Source organism: Eupeodes corollae, chromosome 1 (genome assembly GCF_945859685.1).
Source record: "Eupeodes corollae chromosome 1, idEupCoro1.1, whole genome shotgun sequence".
Taxonomy (NCBI): domain Eukaryota; kingdom Metazoa; phylum Arthropoda; class Insecta; order Diptera; family Syrphidae; genus Eupeodes; species Eupeodes corollae.
The window spans coordinates 41708410-41728061 of record NC_079147.1 but is presented as its reverse complement, the minus strand read 5'-3'; the positions used below and the strand labels follow the sequence as shown (position 1 = coordinate 41728061).

Below are 19652 nucleotides of genomic sequence, written 5' to 3'. Positions count from 1 at the left end.
CTGAACAAATGCAGTTTTCCAATTCCTCCAAACGAGCCCATAAAAAGAGGATACCATCCAGACCAGGGGATTTATGAATGTTGAGATCTTTAAGAACTCTCGCTAGAGTTTGAGTACGAAAAAAGATGGGTAACATGAAACCACTTAAGCGTTCAAGAACTGGATGAGCCATGGCACTATCTGATAAAGTGAAACTTTCGGCGAACTGCCTTGCAAACAAGTTAGCTTTATCAATAAAGCTAACTAAAGAAGTGTCATTTATCAATAAAGCTAACTAAAGAAGTGTCATTGACAACAATCATGAAATTTACTATTCTTGACCGGCTTGAATGTAGTTAGGTCTAGCCACGAAACGAGACCCGAAGAGATTTAGCATTAGCGTCTCGGTCTTGCTTTTTTCTCATCAGTTGTTTTATTAAATATTTAGTCTCGTCTCGGGATCTTCCAAAGTAGTGTCATCTCGTCTCGGTTCCGACTTTCAACGAAATCATCAGAAACTTTTAAAACTTGTCAACAAGATTTACCTGATTTATCAATAGTTTTAACAAATTGCAACTAGCCCCGAATGCTGAAACAAACTCAACCAAATTATTAAGATCAACAATTTTTACCTGTGTGATCAGTTTTTTAATGATTTTAAATTTAAAAATCGTTTTCAAGCCTCATTAAACAAATTTTTCAGTAGCTCTTAAAATTTTTGGAACTCATATAATGCTTAATGCAATACATTAATAACTTTTAAACGACTTATGTATGGTTTTTAAAGGACTATTTAACGTTTTTTGAACTGTTTATTACCTTCACAGAGGAAATTATTGTAATGTTCAATGTCTCAAATATAAATTGTTGACATTTCTCCACGTTTCAATTGCTCTAGAATCTTCCACTTCCTTAGAGATATATTTGTCTGTGGTTGTTTATTTTCAAGAACGTAAGGAATTTGAAAAAAAATATTGATAACTACTAAAGGGTATAATTTTTGTTTGACCAAAGAAAAATGTCGACTTCAAAGTTTTTTATCTTCTACAAAATATTGTTAGTAATATTTTGTATAACTTAAGGAAACATTGAAAGATGGGCACAAATTTTAAGTTATTGCAGCAGGTCACATCCCAGCCTCTTTCTAATAATCCAATAAAGTATTTAGTTTTGAACGTACCGCTCTTAAAGACAGCTTTTACTTTTTAAGCTACCAACTTTTGACAAATGAAAACTACACTATTAAAGATGGAATCCATGAAGTTATAAAGGATATTTAGCCACAAATGTGGAAATTGTTCAAGGAACGATTGAAAAATCAAAATTAATTATCTTATTGGAAAACCGAACTCTTAGAAATACCTTTATATTATTTTTTCATTCTATTATCATTTTGATTCAATCATTTAGCTTTTCATCAGCTTTTAAGTTTTATCAGTAAATTTAAGATTGTTTGCCTTCTGTACCAACAGTATTCTGATGGCTTATTGCCGATTTTAACAGTTTTATGGACGGTTCGTAACTTACTTATCTATGCAGCTGATCTGCAATTTTTATCAGTTTATCTACGACTTTAAACATTTCAATATGAATTTGAACTTTTCTTACTTAAGAGGCCATCGATATTTAACTGGTTTATTAATAGTAAATTAAAATAATTTGTTACCAACTTAATCGTTTAATCAACAGATTTTTCAACAACTTCGCTGACTATAACTTACTTTTCAAAGTCTTATTAACTACAATTAATCAGCTAATCAGCAGCTTTTGAGCAACGTATTTGCTGCGTATAAGACGTTTGTCAATAGTTTTTACTGGCCTTAATATAAATCCAATTCAAAGTTTTAATTCACTAAACTAAGACTTTCTCTTAATTGATTTATCAACTACTGTTGGCTCTTAACTGGACCGTTAAAGGACTAATCAACAACTCTTAAACTCCTTTACAACTGGTTCTTAACCGATATATCTATAAATCATAAATAACATTCACTATTAAAGTTGATTGATCATCTTCAAGCCGTTCAGATTCGACATAAAAACTGCAACCTCTTTTCCTGAAATGACTCGTACACATGAATGGTTGAGAGTTTGAAGTCACTCAACCCTGGTTTTCAACGAACTGTTGGGCCACCTTATTTTTTAATATGTTTCATACGTAGCCCTTAACCGACTTAGCAATGACTTTTAACAGACTCACTTATCACAGTCCCTCGGTCGGCGTGGTGGCACTTAGCTGGTGGCTTAGTAACAACTCTCAGTAAGAATCGACCTTCAATCACATCATCCGAATTTAAAAAATCTTAAGAACATATTCAATTCTTTATACACAGAACCTAAAAAGTCATTCTATTGACTATTTTGGTAGTCAATTTTTAGCCGATAACCGCGATAGTAAATAGAACAATTTTCCGTTGTCAATTTTGGGTTCCGACAACCTTTGTTGAAGGAAATTGAAACTATGGTTATCATACTGACTAATGTGGTAAGCAATACCATAACTGCGCTAGTCAACACGACAGCTGCGGTAGGCAATATGACAACTATGGTAGTCAATATGGCAATTTTTGATGAAAACCGAAATATAATACGACAATTTGGCCAAATTTCTAGTTGACTGACGACGATTGTTAATATGACAACTTTTTTTTTCTGTGTATTCAAAATTCAAAATTAATATTCCACTTACAATAACATTTTTTTGGGATAATTTTATATCGTTAAACTATTCTAAATAAATTTTAAATTTTCCTACTCTTCTCACCTCTCAAATCCTTAGGCTTGATTTTATCGTGAAATTGAAATTATACCTGAGTTATTTAAGAAGATGTCGAAAAAATTTCAAATTAACTTGATGCTCTTGAAGGATTTTTTAATAATATTTCCATTGCAAAATGTTGTAAGTGAAACTTCACACCAATATTTCTCAAGTTTATCAATAAGGGTTTTTATTTGGGCTTAAAAACTTATTACAACTTAAAAACACATGACTGTACAATGTACATACATACATCTTAAAATAAGTATATGTGTCTAGCTATGAAAACCAAATTTCAATTTTCAACCTCAAACCAACCTTTTTCCATTTTTTATTTGATATATAACTTAAAAAAAAACCTCCCTTCATTATTCCCATTTATACCTCCTAACTTACCAAATGTCTAAGGTATTTGAACCTTATTCAAATCTGACAAGAACTAAAAAAAAAGCTACCATTAAACTATCAAATCCCAGTCTGGTTCGATTCGTTCATCGTTCGACGAAAATTTACATCGTAAATCAGTCTAACGATTACCAATTATTTGACTGTAATTCCTTTTCAATATACCTACACTCAAAAGTCATGTCATTTCAACTTTGCACTCTTTCTATTTCTCTTTTTTCTTGCTGTTACTTGAGGAATTTAGATTTTCCAATTTATTATTAATCAGAAAGGTACTGAATTTCATTAGTCTACAGCTTTTTCAATACCCTCAAGCAAATCTAAAAAAGAAGCTCAATCTTACCCTTTTTCTTTTCTTTGTTATTATTTAACATCGCTTCGCAGTCAAAAGTGAACAAAACGAATTGACTCATCGCCAATTTTGCATATTTAAAGGGTTTTAACTTGGCCCCACACACATCACAATAGTGGAAAAACTTAGTCCCTTTATAATTCCTTTTCGGAACGATAACTCAATTCTTAGGTTTCTTTTTATCATTCGTGTTCGTTTTCATTTTCCTTTCCATTTGCCTCTTTTAGTAACATACCTTCATATAAACTTGCCCACGAACACCACTTTTCCAGGAAGACAGGCCCGGCTTGTCGAAACAACTTTTAGATATTAAGATTTCAATTAAGAATCACAAATAATATTTTAAAGACTTAACGAAAATATGAAAAATATAATTTTTTCTAAACAAGATTTAATTAAATTGGCAACCCTAGGAAAAGAACAAATTGACAGCTGACAGTTGAGGATTAATTAGAGCGAGGAAATCGTGTGTTTTTAATCTCAATGATATTGTGTAGGTTCGGACGACATAAGGGACTTGAAAGTTAGGCAAGTTTAAAGGATCTAAATGGCCAACTGCCAAAAGATTGCCTACCAATAAATGCAACGTTATCGAAAAGTGAACTGGAAAGTTAGAAAAAAAAAATCTCCCCAACTATCAAGTCAAATCTACTTATGTCATAATGACAGTTGATCATGTTTTTGCAATCAACTGAAAGCTGAACTTTATAACTCTATGAATTATTTATTTTCTGCACAATTCTATTTGATGTTTTGTAAAAAAAGGTTTCTTCTCAAATTGGGAGATAAATGATATAAAACACAAATAATGATGGACTTGTAGATTGCCTTAAGATTATTTGTAGACAATAATGTCTTTGGCAGTTTTTATACGAAACTGAAAGTAGAGGTTAGTAAAGTAAAGTTCTAAGTTTGAAATTTATGACACTTGACGTGCTTACTAGTTGCCTTTATCAAAATTTACATTCAAAGAATGCAGTTGACTGCAAGTGAAGTCTCTTATGTTGTCTGAACCTGACCATTGTTTTAAAGCAATGACAGTTTTGCGGCCATTTTTTTAGTGTTGCCATCACTTCCCAAATAAAATGTCAGAAAAATTTTATTTTGCGTAAACTGTGGACAACATTCCCTTGTAGCTTTTACTCAGTTTTTTAAATATTATTTAATTTTAAATAAAATCGGACTCCACAAAAACTTAAGACGGTCCTGATATACACAAAAGATTAACAGCACTTCTAGGAAATATATAGGAATGCACATTTCCCCATCAACTGTTTAAAACTTCTGTTTTTTCGTTTTCGATTTGCGTAAAGAATTTCAAAAGTCAACATTTCATTTGTATTTCCTTTTGCCACCCCAAATGTTGGGGCACATGACTATAATATGTAAAATTCATAAAATAAAAGTGGGACACAAAAATACATATGTATGTGTGTTAAATCGTCGATTTAGTAAGTGTAAACGTTTTACACTATATGCGATACGATATTGTCCTTCTTACACCACATACCTTCTTCGCATCGTATCGAGTTCGAGTACGAGTACGAATACTTAAAAATGAGTCACAGTGTTTTTCATGTTTCTTTCATTTTTAAAAACAAAACTGACACCGAAACCGTCAACGGGCAATGGCAACGCGACGGTAACGGTAAAGGGTATATAATAGTGTACTGTGCCTGTGCAGCAGAAATGGCAACGGAAAGTGAAACGTGATTTATAAACAAGTGTCGCAATATTTATGCATTTTACATTGATCCGTTGGCCTCATTTGAATGTCATTTCTTTTCTGGTTCATCTGTGAGGTTTTTATATTTTTAAAATATTTATGTGTGTTTTATGGCCTCACCATCGCGCCATCCATGGAGAGTTGGCTTAAGAAAAGAACGACGAGGATGAGGATGACATGCAGCGCGCGAGGAGATTAAATAAATGTCCTTTTACCGGATGATGTCCTTTTTTTGTATGTAGGGTATTGGTATCTCTACATACATACACAGACACCGTGTATATTTGTAGAACAGGAACTGACGGATGTTTTAAAATTGTATATTTTTTTTGTATATAGGATGTTTTAAGGAAATTATATAAGCTATGAATATGAATGTACTCGTATATAGACTTGGTAAATGGTATACATTTTGATAGACAGAATTCGTCCAGAGGAATTTATTTATTGTTCATTCGGATGGGGATTCAAACAAAACAACATTCTATGATTTAAATTTAAAGATGCACACATTCTTTATTTTGGTTTAATAAAGTTTCGGTTTAAGATTCAATGAAATATGTTAAAATATTATGGTGTGGCAAAATTATGATATTTAAAACTTCTAGAAAAATATGAATTTTCATGGGGCTTTAGAGTTTTTGAAAAATCATGCATGGAAATTCGAAATAATTGAGCTTAAAAATGGACAGTGTTGAATCATAGTATTTAAATTTGTTTTAAAAGCTTAATCTTCATTAGTAGATCTTTATATGTACATATAAGCAATCTGAAAATAAATAACATTAGTTATCATCGTACATACTCCTTACAATCTACGGAAGGCACTACAATGTAGCGATAAAGGGTGTTATCAGGTAATGGTAAAGAGAAACTTAAACAAATTTCCATTTACCAAGGTCCTTAGTTAAAAAATAAACAGTTTTTGAAGACCAGCTTATCACAAGTTCAGACGACATACTCGTAGTATAGGGTTATCTATTTTGCGGTTTAAAAAGTAAACATAAATAAAACACATTGTATATATATTTGTTTTCATGATATTTCCTTTTTTATTATAAAGTTTGAACGTTGATATTATGTTTGAAATACTATAACATTTAAATGACCACCAAACAAATTGTTGCAAGGGTATAATGGCCTCTTTCAATTATTTGAGGATTCTCATAACTCTAAATACTACAATTTTGTCTATCAACATTACCAATGAGATAGAAATGTGCTCGTCGCTAAAGAATATTTTGTTCGAAAAATCACTGCCTGTCGCTTATTGTTGAAGTACTCATTTGATGGTCAACTTGAGTTGTAGTGCGAGTTGAACTTTTTTAACTTCCCATAGGAAGTTATTGTAATGGGTCCGATTTGTCAAATTGAAAATTTTGACATTTCTCGACGTTTCAAGGTCCCTAGAGTCGAAATAAAAGATTTTTAGAAAGATGCCTGTGCGTGCGTGTGTACGTACGTTTGTACGTCCGTACGTCCGTTCGCGACGTTTTTTTCGTCTTCCATACCTCAAGAACCAGAAGAGATATCGATTTCAAATAAATTTTGTTATACAGATAATAAGGCAGAAAGATGAAGAAAGGGCTCTCAAGAAAATTGCGTAGGTTGTTTTTTTACAATAGCAGTTTGAAAAAAAGGTGAAAATTTTGGTTAACCTTAAATATCTTACGAACCAAAAACGCTAGAGACTTGAATTAAATTTTATTTAATATATTGTAACGTGATACCAAACAGGTATATTTAAAAAAAAAAATCAATATAACGGTTTTTTTATAAATCTATAAAACTGAAAAAAAAAATTTGTCACCTCCAAAATTTTTCGACCCAAATATGATTTCATCTCTAAAACAATTTTGTGCAACGAAAAATAATGTTTTTGACTTCTGATAAAAAATTTTGAGAAAAATCTAATTGACAGTTTTTTTTACAAAAAATAAAAACCTAAAAAAAAAAAGTTGGTAAAAATTGATTTTCGACTCAAATATCTTTTCAAAACTTTGAGATATTGGCTTTAATTTACTTTAATCTTTCAAAACATTTTGCTCTCAACATTCAGTTAAAGTTTGAAAAAAATCGATTTGACAGTTTTTGTACAAAAAATTAAAAACCGGAAAAAAATTAACAAAAGTTCGTAAAAAATGATTTTGGACTCAAATATCTTTTAAAAACTTTGAGATAATAGGTTCTTACTAATTTTGTCTTATAAGAAATATTGTTTTCAACGTTATGACAAATTTTGAGAAAAATCGAATTGACAGTTTTTTTTACAAAAAATAAAAACCTGAAAAAAAAGTATAAAAGTTGGTAAAAATTGATTTTCGACTCAAATATATCTTCAACAATTTTAAATATTGGCTTCAAACTAATTTTATCTTATAAGAAATATTGTTTTCAACATTTGGTAAAATTTTTGAAAAATTCGAATTGACAATTTTTTTTACAAAAAAAATAAAACTTTAAAAAAAACAATACCTACTAAAACTTGGTAAAAATTTACTTTCGGCTCAAATAGCTTTTCAAAAATTAAAAATATTGGCTTTAAACTTATTTTATTTCACAGAAAATATTGTTATTTTATATAAAAATCCAACAAAAAATAGTGGGCAAATTTGGTAAAAATACATATAGACAAACTTTTAAGCAAGACATATCGACAGGCGGGGTGGTACCCGTGGCATGATGGTTAGTGCGTTGGACTGTCATGCTAGAGGTCTTGGGTTCGATCCCTGCCTATGCCATCTAAAGTCTTTTCACGGGTACTGCCTCTTGCGAGGAATTGACAAATTCTCCAAGAGTAACTATTGTCATGAAAAAGTGCTTTCTCAAAATTAGCCGTTCGGAGTCGGCATATAAACTGTAGGTCCCCTCCATTCCTGACAACATTACTCGCACACAGGAATGGTTGAGAGTTGTAAGTCACTAGGCCTTGGTTCTCAACGGACTGTCGCGCCACCCAATTTATTTATTTTTTATCGACAGGCGGGATGGGAAGTTATCAGTTTGGGTCGCATCCCAGCCTCTTTTTATGAATGAGGTTTAGATCCAAATGCAAAATAAGCCAAATGTTTGCTTATTCCTGACAACGACGAAGAATCGATACATTCGGGTCTTCAAAAACACTTCCACTTTCAACAGGGATATTTTCAGGGGAACGAGCGAAACGATGACGCATAGGCCTTACAATATCTATAACCAATCCAGTTCCAAATTCTTCAAATATCTTCACAATTTTGCTAATTACTTGCGTAGTTTTACAATTACATAATGTCAACCATAATCTTTTCTTAAAACACGATATGTGGTTGTCGCAGAATCACCATTTTGGTACTAGGTTTTAACAATTTGTATGCGTTGTGCAATAGTTAAGCAAACCATTTTGGTATAAATGCCAGACTTTCAAATGATAAAAAATGGTTTATCAACTTATTTCGACGACAGATGTCGAATTCCAGCCCTTAATTGAAAGCACAAAATGGATAACCCATTATTGTAGTATTTCAAGAGATGGTAACATTAAATATAATAACTTATAAAACAAACGTTCAGCGGAAAAAATAATAATAATTTCTATCTGGGTGTTAATGAATTCTTCTCTGTTTATTTAATCACACAAAGTTACTGAAGCATCAGTCACAGCTTTTCTTGCCCTTTCAACAGCTTGAGTGTGACAAGGTATGAACTGTAATTTTTTTCTTGATAACTCAAAAGTTCATAGATATTTTTAAGCTTTGGAATTTACCTTAGGAGTGTGGAATAATCGCAATTTCCTTGAAGTTCAAAATTATATTTTAACAATTGAATCTAACCTAAAAAAAATGTAAGTCATTCTGGTCCTACATCAAGAGCGAAAAAATTCGATTGGTATTTCCAGGTGTATGAATTAACTTGGTTAACTATTTTCAAATTTATCAAGTATTTGTGATTCCTTCGCAAATTTTTTGAACCTAATTACGCTGATTCGAATGTAAGTTCAGCATGGACCGTCGAATATTTGTCTTTTGAATAAGGCAGATATTTGTTGCTTAGAATTAAATATTTTAGAAATTAAGGAGGGCCTCTTCAGTTTAAATGATTACAATAAACCAGGTTTCAGATGAAATTTTACTTATTGTTCGCTGCTTCTTTTGCTGAACCGCTTTTTCAATTTTTAATAGCTATTTAAACAACGGCGAATTTCTTTTTCACAAATCAGGGTCTAAACAGCAAATATCCAACTACCAACCGATTTGTTAATTGTCGTGTATTCCAAAAATCTTCGAGAAACTGATATATGAAAAAATAACATTTTTAGTTAAGTAACACATTTTACCGCTACACCATGGTTTCGTTGCAGCAAGATCAAAAAAGACTAATCTTTCTATTTTCTCCAATTTTATTTTAAATAATCTCGAAAAAGGACATCAAATTGATGGAGTTTGTACCGATTTTGTCTATAATTATGTTCTGTCGATGCATGTACTACTTTTAACTGAGGACTGCACCAAGAACATAACATGAATCGGAAAATCAGCCCTAACCGAAAAACTTTGCATAAATTCATCAAATTTTGGCAATGGGTGGTCTAGGGGAGGTCATATGAGCCATAAAGCTCAAACATTTAAGTTGTATAAGTAAAGATTTTATCTAAAGATTTGTTAGTAATTTAAAGACATTCACCAATAAACGATTTGCTCTTGAAAACAACTAAAATGTTTGTAACTTAAGAATTGCTTTAAATTATTTTCATACAATTTATTTCTAAGAAAAAGAGCAGGTGTTAAGAAGATATCGTAAACTTTATATTAAGTTGCCTTTAAATTCCTAAAAGTAATCTCAATTCTACCTTATTTTTTTAATGCAAATAAATAGTGAACATTGATTTTTACTTGCGACATATGTGAAAGTAGTACCCGTGGCATGACGGTTAGTGCGTTGGACTGTCATGCAAGTTGTCTTGGATTCAATCCCTGCCTGTGCCATCTTACAAAATAATTTTCGCGGGTACTGCCTCTTGCGAGGAATTGACAAATCCTTCAAGAGTAATTCTTGTCATGAAAAAGTGCTTTCTCAAATTTGCCGTTTGGATTCGGCCTAAAATTGTAGTTCCCTTCCATTCCTGACAACAGCACTCGCACACAGGAATATTTGAGAGCTCAAGTCACTAGGCCCTGGTTCAAAACGGACTGTTGCGCCACCCAATTTATTTTTAATTTATATGTGAACTATATGGCAAATATTGTAATCATAAAAAATATCAAACTCGACATTGGGATGTTAGAAAATTCGATAAAAGTAGGTCACCAGATACCGTCTGTCTGTATGTCCTGGTCTCTTTAGCCCAAACCATTGTGTCGATTGAAATAAAGGTTTTAAGAGATTAGAGTAAGGCTTTTCTTTAATTTATTTAATACGAAAATTCGATTTTTTTTTTCAAAAATAAACCTACAGTTTTTCTAAAAAACAACTATTTTGTTCTTAATTTGGTTTCTTTCGACAAGAAAAACATATTTTGGTATTTCCATTGAAGGGTACCCTTCATAAAACCATTATTGCGTTTTTAAAGTTCTCTAAGAAACGAATGGACCATGCAAGCTGTTGTCGGAAATATTTTTAAAAAGAGGCTGGGATGCGACCCACACTGATAACTTCCCATCCCGTTTGTCGATTTGTCTTGCTTAAAAGTTTGCCTATATGTATTTTTACCTAATTTCCGCACTATTTTTTGTAGATTTTATTTTTTAAAAATGACTGAATATTGAAAACAATATTTTCTCTGAAATAAAATAAGTTTGAAGCCAATATTTTTAATTTTTGAAAAGTTTTTTGAGCCGAAAGTAAATTTTTACCAAGTTTTAGTATTGTTTTTTTTTTTAGAGTTTTATTTTTTGTAAAAAAACTGTCAATTCGAATTTTTTAAAAATTTTACCAACTGTTGAAAACAATATTTCTTATAAGAAAAAATTAGTTGAAGCCAATATTTTTGAAGAGATATTTGAGTCGAAAATCAATTTTTACCAACTTTTATTCATTTTTTTTTTCAGGTTTTTATTTTTTGTAAAAAAACTGTCAATTAGATTTTTCTCAAAATGTATCCTTATGTTGAAAACAATATTTCTTATAAGAAAAAATTAGTTAGAACCTATTATCTCAAAGTTTTTAAGAGATATTTGAGTCGAAAATCATATTTTACGAACTTTTGTTAATTTTTTTTTCGGTTTTTAATTTTTTGTACAAAAACTGTCGAATCGATTTTTTTCAAACTTTAACTGAATGTTGACAACAAGATTTTTTGAAAGATAAAAGTAAATTAAAGCCAATATCTCAAAGTTTTGAAAAGATATTTGAGTCGAAAATCAATTTTTACCAACTTTTAAACATTTTTTTTTAAGGTTTTTATTTTTTGTAAAAAAAACTGTCAATTAGATTTTTCTCAAAATGTATCCTTATGTTAAAAACAATATTTCTTATAAGAAAAAATTAGTTAGAACCTATTATCTCAAAGTTTTTAAGAAATATTTGAGTCGAAAATCATTTTTTACGAACTTTTGTTAATTTTTTTTCGGTTTTTAATTTTTTGTACAAAAACTGTCAAATCGATTTTTTTCAAACTTTAACTGAATGTTGACAACAAGATGTTTTTAAAGATAAAAGTAAATTAAAGCCAATATCTCAAAGTTTTGAAAAGATATTTGAGTCGAAAATCAATTTTTACCAACTTTTATACATTTTTTTTTTTAGGTTTTTATTTAAAAAAAAAAAAACTGTCAATTAGATTTTTCTCAAAATTTTATCAGATGTCAAAAACATTATTCTTCGTTGCACAAAATTGTTTTAGAGATGAAATCATATTTCGGTCGTAAAATTTTGGAGGTGACAAATTTTTTTTTTCACTTTTATTGATTTATAAAAAAACCGTTATATTGATTTTTTTCAAAAAACATACCTGTTATGTGTCACGTTACAATATATTATATACAATTTAATTCAAGTCTCTAGCGTTTTTGGTTCGTAAGATATTTAGGGTTAACCAAAATGTTCACCTTTTTTTCAAACTGCTATGGTAAAAAAAACCACCCACGCAATTTTCTTGAGAGCCCTTTCTGCATCTTTCTGCCTTATTATCTGTATAACAAAATTTATTTGAAGTCGATATCTCTTCTGGTTCTTGAGCTATGGACGACGAAAAAAACGTCGCGAACGTACGGACGTACAAACGTACGTACACACGCACGCACAGACATCTTTCTAAAAATCTTTTATTTCGACTCTAGGGACCTTGAAACGTCGAGAAATGTCAAAATTTTCAATTTGACAAATCGGACCCATTACAATAACTTCCTATGGGAAGTTAAAAAAAATGGTTTACCAAATTATTTTGACAGAATTCCAACCCTAAATTGAAACCGCAAAATGGATAACCAGTTATTAATAAACAACATTAACTATAATAACTTATAAAACAAACTTTCAGTGGAAAAAATAATGAATAAATTTTGTGTGACAAGGTAGGATTTGTAATTTTTGTCTTGCTAAATCAACAGATAGTTAAGCATGGCATTTTTTGTAGATCTAACTCTTAAAACAAATTTGTGATTATAGCGAAGTAATAAGTTTTCCGGATGTGCGAAGAAGCTGTTCCAATGAATTACTGGTCGATTATAAATCTTAAATCTGGTGGCATCTATCTAATTAGCTTCGTGAGATTGAACAAATTTCTAGGTTCCTTTAAATTAGGAGGGGAGGATAGATTAGAAAGGAGATACCGATGCACATTGGTTTTTAATGTATGCACACTGTAATGAGTGGGGTTTATTGAGTCTAGTAAAGCATTCCACATTCGTGTAGTGCGACTAAAGAAAGAATCTATGTACTTGACAGTACGTCTGAACTTGGGCGCAAAAGTTAACTGATGAGCATTCCTAGAAAAACGGGTATTACAATTGAATTCTTTGAGAGGAGGAATGCAACTGACTATTTGATTAGAGCATTGTTTTTGAAAGTAGACATAAAATAATGACATGCATGAAAATTTACGACGTTGCTCGAGAGATACAAATGTTTCAGTAAGACAACTATTACCTATCATTTTTAGAACTGTCTTTTAAATTCCTAACAGCTCGGGTGAGATTTTATAGAAAAAAAAAAATACCGGAGCGTGAACCATGACGACGTACTTTGCTAGGGCGATAAGATTTTTTTTTTTATTTGTTAGTAATTTAAAGACATTCACCAATAAGTGGTTTGCTGTCAAAAACAACTAAAATGTTTGTAACTTAAATATGGCTTTAAAATATTTTCATAAAATTAGTTTCTAAGAAAAAGAGCAAATATCAGTTTTTTAAGAAAAAACCTTTAGTAAAAGATCGTCAGATCCTGAAACTAGCTTTTAATTCCATCTTATTTTTTTTATGTACATATACAGAGAATATTGAAGTGATATTACTTGCTACATATATGAACTATATGGCAAGTATTGCATTCGTAAAAAATTTCGGACTCGAGCTTTTAAACAAACTTGACATTACGATAGTAGAAAATTCGAAAAAGTAGGTCCCCCGATTACTTCCGTCTGTCTATATTGGCCCCTACAGCCAGAATTTGTAGGGATTCAAATGTAGGTTTTCAACCGATTAGCTTAAAGCGTTTTTTTTATATTTTTTCTTAATACGGAAAATACCATGAAAATTTGGTGGTAAAAAGAAAATTCTTTTTTCTTAAAACGTTCTCCAAATTTTTTTTCTTAATTTGGCTCTTGTGTTTTTAAAGTTTTCCCAAAAACTAATGGACCGAATTCAATAATTTTCTCTTTCTGTGCACGCTCTCGATGATCAAATGTTCAAATTGATGATGATGATAATTTTTGATAACAAAAATGTCATTATTTTTCTTTAATTAAAAAAAAGAAACATACAATTTTTGTTTACAACCAAAATTTAAATGTTAAATGTATATTTATAAACCCTTTATTTAGTGATTACCAAAAATATTTTTTAGACAAAACTATAAACATAATTTTTTTGAGGAGTAAAATGGCATTAAGATACATTTTTGAGCAAAACTTCTTTTGCAGATACAAAACATTTTTAAACATACTTCGTAGAAGAAATTAGCAAATTCTAGCGACCTGGTCGTGTACAACAAACACTTATATTAAAGGAATCTTCTTTTGAAGTGAATTTGCTTGAGCTGAGATTTAAATACGAATTTCAAAAATATAAATGTACCAAAAACAGCGAAAGTGACACTGTTGGAATCTTGGAACGTTTTTATATGTAGAAAGTCGGCTAAATTAAATAGTTAGACTATAACTTGCTGGACAAAAGCGTTCTAAAATAATTTAATTACTAATAATGTCAATTTAGCCCTTGAAGTGTGTACATTTAAGGTTAATATACACTTTATGTTATTTAAATTTTGTTAGCCTCCTTTAAAGAACATTTTGAAGCGGCGAGTAAAAATTCGTCTATATGTTAATAGTGTGACCCCTTCTGATTACCAGTCTGGATCCGCAATTGGCCCCCGCATTTCTTGAGACTTTGAAACTATCGTATGTTTTTGATAGTAAAGCATAATCAACTGACTTTTTAGAAGTGCTCGGTGATTCGGTCACTGGAATCGCCATCGTCAATTGAATTTGAAAATTTGGTTCCTTGCAATCCATCTGGACACATCTGGATTCAGATATGTTACTCAAAGTTTTCGTACATAGTTTAATTACTAATTAATTAATTAATTTTCGGGTATACTCTTTTAGGGTGTAGTACCCGTGGCATGATGGTTAGTGCGATGGACTGTCATGCAAGGGGCTTGGGTTCAATCCCTGCCTGTGCCACCTTAATTTAAAAAATTAATTTTCGCGGGAACTGCCTCTTGCGAGGAATTGACAATTTCTTCAAGAGTAATTCTTGTCATGAAAAAGTGCTTTCTCAAATTAGCCGTTCGGATTCGGCCTTAAATTGTAGGTCCCTTCCATTCCTGACAACAGTACTCGCACACAGGAATGGTTGAGAGTTGTAAGTCACTAGGCCCTGGTTCACAACGGACTGTTGCGCCACCCCATTTGATTTTGTTCTTTTAGGGAAAACTGTTAAAAATAAGTGGAGCAAGCGATGTGTGATTTCAAAAACTCAGTTCTTCTTCAAAAATTGAACAACAATCTGGAGGCTGTTTACGTACAGGGTCTTGCAAAAAAACCCCCGTATTTTTAGACGTTGATATTTAAAGCTATTTATAGGTATATATTGTTTAAGTTAGCCGAACCATTTAGTCCATTTAAATCACTTATAAAACTGACTTCTTTAGTGTCCAAACTATCGAACAGTTTTGAGTCTTATTTGAAGTATCCGATATTCAAAAACATGTACTTTTGTGGGTGATTAAGTTAATGTTTTGTATCTTCTATAATTGTATTGTGTCTTAATTAGTTTCTAGCTTAAAAGCTTTATTTTGCAAGCATACCAGATTGCTCTTTGTTCGTGGACAGGATATATCTTATCAATTAAGAATTTCATAAAAATGCACAAGTTTACAAATTTTTTTGTTCAGAGTTAAAAATTTCCATAAAGGATAGAAAAAGGACACTTTTTTTATTTTCCACCATTAAAACTCGTTCAATAGAAAACGAAAGGAAGGAAATTGCATCCATCTATTCGTCAGCGCAGCGGTGACTATCGAACAACGATGTTTTGCTCCTGTAAGGTGGGTACAGTGCTGTACATATATGTAAATTAAAAATCGATCAACATGTGTCAAAGTTTTGGCTAACCAATCTCATACTCGTAGGTAGGTGTTTTCTGTACTCTCGTCGTAGCCGTCAGTCATGTCGTCTATAATAAAGTGTATGCTGTGTAGACATGACATTTAAAGTTTATGAAAATTGAATTAGTTTTGATGGAACATTCTCAAATAAAGTTTTACTTTCTATCAAGGGAAAATTTTTGTCATGTTTTTACTGGAGTTTATATATAAATAGACAAACAAACTTTAAATAAGGTTGAGTGTGTGTTGAGAGATGTGTTGTGTTGATGATGAAATGTTTCATATGTTGGTTAATTTTAAATATTAATTTTTGTTATTTTTTTTAATTTCAGCACTATAGAGGTTCATTGAAGTCACTTAATACTGGAATTGTGACTTTGCTAAACTATGGAAAACACGTACCACCAGCTGTTTCACATGTCACTTTGGCACACGAAATCGGTCATAACTTTGGATCGCCGGTAAGTTTGAGTTAAATAATAATTTTTATACGTGTGAGTGATGTTTGGGGCTCTAATGAGCTAATGTTACGGTTTTTGTCGTCAAAGGATGTATTAAAAAAGCAAATTAGCTTTAAACTTGTTATCAAATTTTAATTATTTTTAAACATTCTTCCGGAATGAACTTCCTAATTTTTTGCCAATGACACTTTAGTCATTGTTTGAAGGATGCGTTCACTGCTAAGTTTAAATACTGTCAAATCCCAATCAGATCCCATTTTACATAACAAAAAATCAGCTTACAAAAAATGTTTTTTTAATTGAAAACACAAATTGTTTAAATTAGGAATTCCCTTCCATACATTTCCTTATCTTACCTACATATATATGACATAAAGGTAATGTTCAAAAACTTTAGGGATCATATTTTAGCACAGACGCGATAAGTATAAAGACCCAGATACAATAATATGTCACAACCAGACAAGACTCACAAACAAAAAATTCCTTTCTCTGAAAAGTTTGTAACGAATTTAAAAACTTTTAATTGCAAAAAATACCTCAAACCCTCGTTTCCCATACCTCTACATAATCGCATCTGCCTAATAACAAACCACAAAACCATTTCATCCCTTCAATTCGTTTTCCTTCCCTTCTCACTGATGATAAAATACAAATCCGTGCTATAGTCCTTAAAATATTATTCATTCAAAGAAAACCCAAAACTCCCAAAAAACCCACACCCAAGGAGTTTTCCTATCGTTTTCGTTTTCGTTCTCGTACTCGAACTCGAACTCGTATGTCTCTGAACAATATCCTATTTCTCATTATGAAATTGCAGGAAGCGCTAGCATACGTTACGTTGCTTCCCGATTTCTTCTTCCGTTGTTCCATTCCGTTCGATTCTTGACTAAGAAAAAAACATCCAAATGAATGGAAATATTTATTAGAAAATCGATCCTGTTAAGTCCCAAATGAATTCTGAACTTAAAAATAGATTCAAGGATTCAAGATGAAATAAAATTTGTAAAAAAAAACCGAAATTTAAGCTCCTTTGGAAGAAATGGCACCATAACCTTATACTCTATACCATATCCATCCCCTGCCCCAGCCATACCACACATGGTTCCCCTTTGTGCACGTAAAGTTACATAGAGAAGAGAATTCTATACGTTCGTTCTTTATAGAAGAGGTAGGTATTTCATCGCAAGACTTTCGAGAAATTCAAATTGCACGTTCTTAAGCCCAAAACAACATCCCACATCACAACCACCACGACGAACGACTGCTGCTGCTGCTTTGCTTCTACTGCAGCGACATTCAAACAGGGACAAGGACATATTCAGGAAATGGAAGGATATAGAAGATTCTGAAGCAGAGGCATAGTAAAGTAGTTCCTATGCTCTTACATATAGAAATCCATACATATAGGAGTATGTAACCTCAAATTTGAGCATTCCAAAGGAAAATTAGTTTTGTGACTTGTTTTTATGGTCCTTAAGTACATAACAAATAAGATTCGGTTTGTAGAGCAGCGTATTAGCTCTGCATCACAGCAACTCCCGCCCTGGTTACTGTATCAGCCGCTGATACTGCCACTTCTGGTGCTGCCCTCCTATGAAGTAGTTTTAGGTTTGTCGTCAGTTGTTTGTCGTGTCCGTTGCCGTCGTCGTAGTCGTAGTCTTCTTCGTTTGGAAAACGTCCAACAAACGCAAAATGAAACACATTGCAAAAAAGGACTCTCCTGTTGGTCATAGCAGGAACATCAGCATACAATGTTGAAATTCCTTACCCACTTTTGTTGCTTTCGAGAAATCAGGATTGTGTGTTTGTCTTGATTTGGGTGGGAACACATTGCTAAAAGAAAACTCATGGGACACGTTAACGCCATCTGGTTGTGAATTTGTTTCTTTTATTTTGTTTATCAAAAACATAGGAAGATGAGAAAACTTTCATTTCCGATGAACACCGCACACCCACCCCAAAACTATTTAATTTATTTCTGTTACAATGCCAAGGAAAAGACAGATGAAAGGGGGGGGGGGGGGTTAAGAGGGGGAGAAGTATCATCAAGCATCAGGAAGTTCCAGTTTCAGTATTTGTTAGATATGCTTAATGAGAACGTAAATACCAAAACTTTTTTTGCTGTTGAAAAATAAGCTTCTATATAGCTTCGTTAAAGAATCTGAACCAAATAAGAGGAACACATGCACATACAGTTGTGGTCATATAATTCATGCACAAAACGAACAAGAAGCAGTTTTTACTAACTTAAATTTTTTTTACGGAAATTAACAACTGTTCGAAAAAGAATATTCATCATTTCTGAACAAATTTTTTCTCAAGACTGTTATTTATTTTTAACAAGTTATACACGTTTTGCGAATTTTTAAGAAATGAAGACGCATAAAACTACTATTTATCTTTCTACAGAGGATGGAAAAATCTATAAGTTAGCTTATGTCAAAGAGCGATTCCGTTCTATCGTTAACATTTTGGTAAAATTAGTGCTCACGAATCAAGGAAGGCATGAAGAAGTATCGTAACAAGAACCTAAAAAGAAGATATTCTTGGTGTTAGCCAAAGACACTTGTCGACAAGGTTTTATTTCTGGCAATCAAACTACACTTTATGAGTGACTTATCATGGATTTAATAAAAATCCAAAATTAAACTTTCATATAGAGTTTTTGAGATATTACTTTTTAAAATTCGACAAACCATATTTACAAGGCTCTTTTAAGCTATGTTAATTCACGAAGTAGTTCAAATCCATTAATTTCTATCAATCAATAATCCTTATCTTCAATATTGAGTTAAGCCTTGAATAAAGTCCTCAAAAACGATTCATAGCTTGCTAGCCTTCACTTGTCTTACATAAATCTTAAAGAAACGCTGATTCATTCAAAAATAGTTTTTAGCGACCAAACGTTTTAAAAGTAATTTCAAACTTCCCATAAAAAGTTATTGTAATCGGTCCGATTGAAAATTTTGACATTTATCGACGTTTCAAGGTCCCTAGAGTCGAAATTAAAGATATTTAGAGAGATGTCTGTGTGGCGTGTGTACGTACGTTCGTAGGTCCGTACGTCCGTACGTTGGCGGGGTTATTTTCGTCGTCCATAGCTCAAGAACCAGAAGAGATATTGATTATAGTGCAGAAAGATGCAGAAAGGGCTCTTAAGAAAATTGAGTGGGTGGTTTTTTAACCATAGCAGTTTACAAAAAAATGTGAAAATGTTGGTTAACCTTA

The 19652-nt window shown here is 31.8% G+C and overlaps 1 protein-coding gene across 1 annotated transcript in view; it reads left to right on the top strand.

Moving 5' to 3' along the window:
- The window catches only part of LOC129940919 (uncharacterized), a 480879-nt gene that overhangs the window by 442107 nt on the left and 19120 nt on the right, over positions 1–19652 (top strand). The window contains exon 9 of the mRNA XM_056049447.1: positions 16293–16421. Within this exon, the coding sequence (XP_055905422.1) occupies positions 16293–16421 (129 nt within the window). The remainder of the gene's footprint in view (positions 1–16292; positions 16422–19652) is intronic.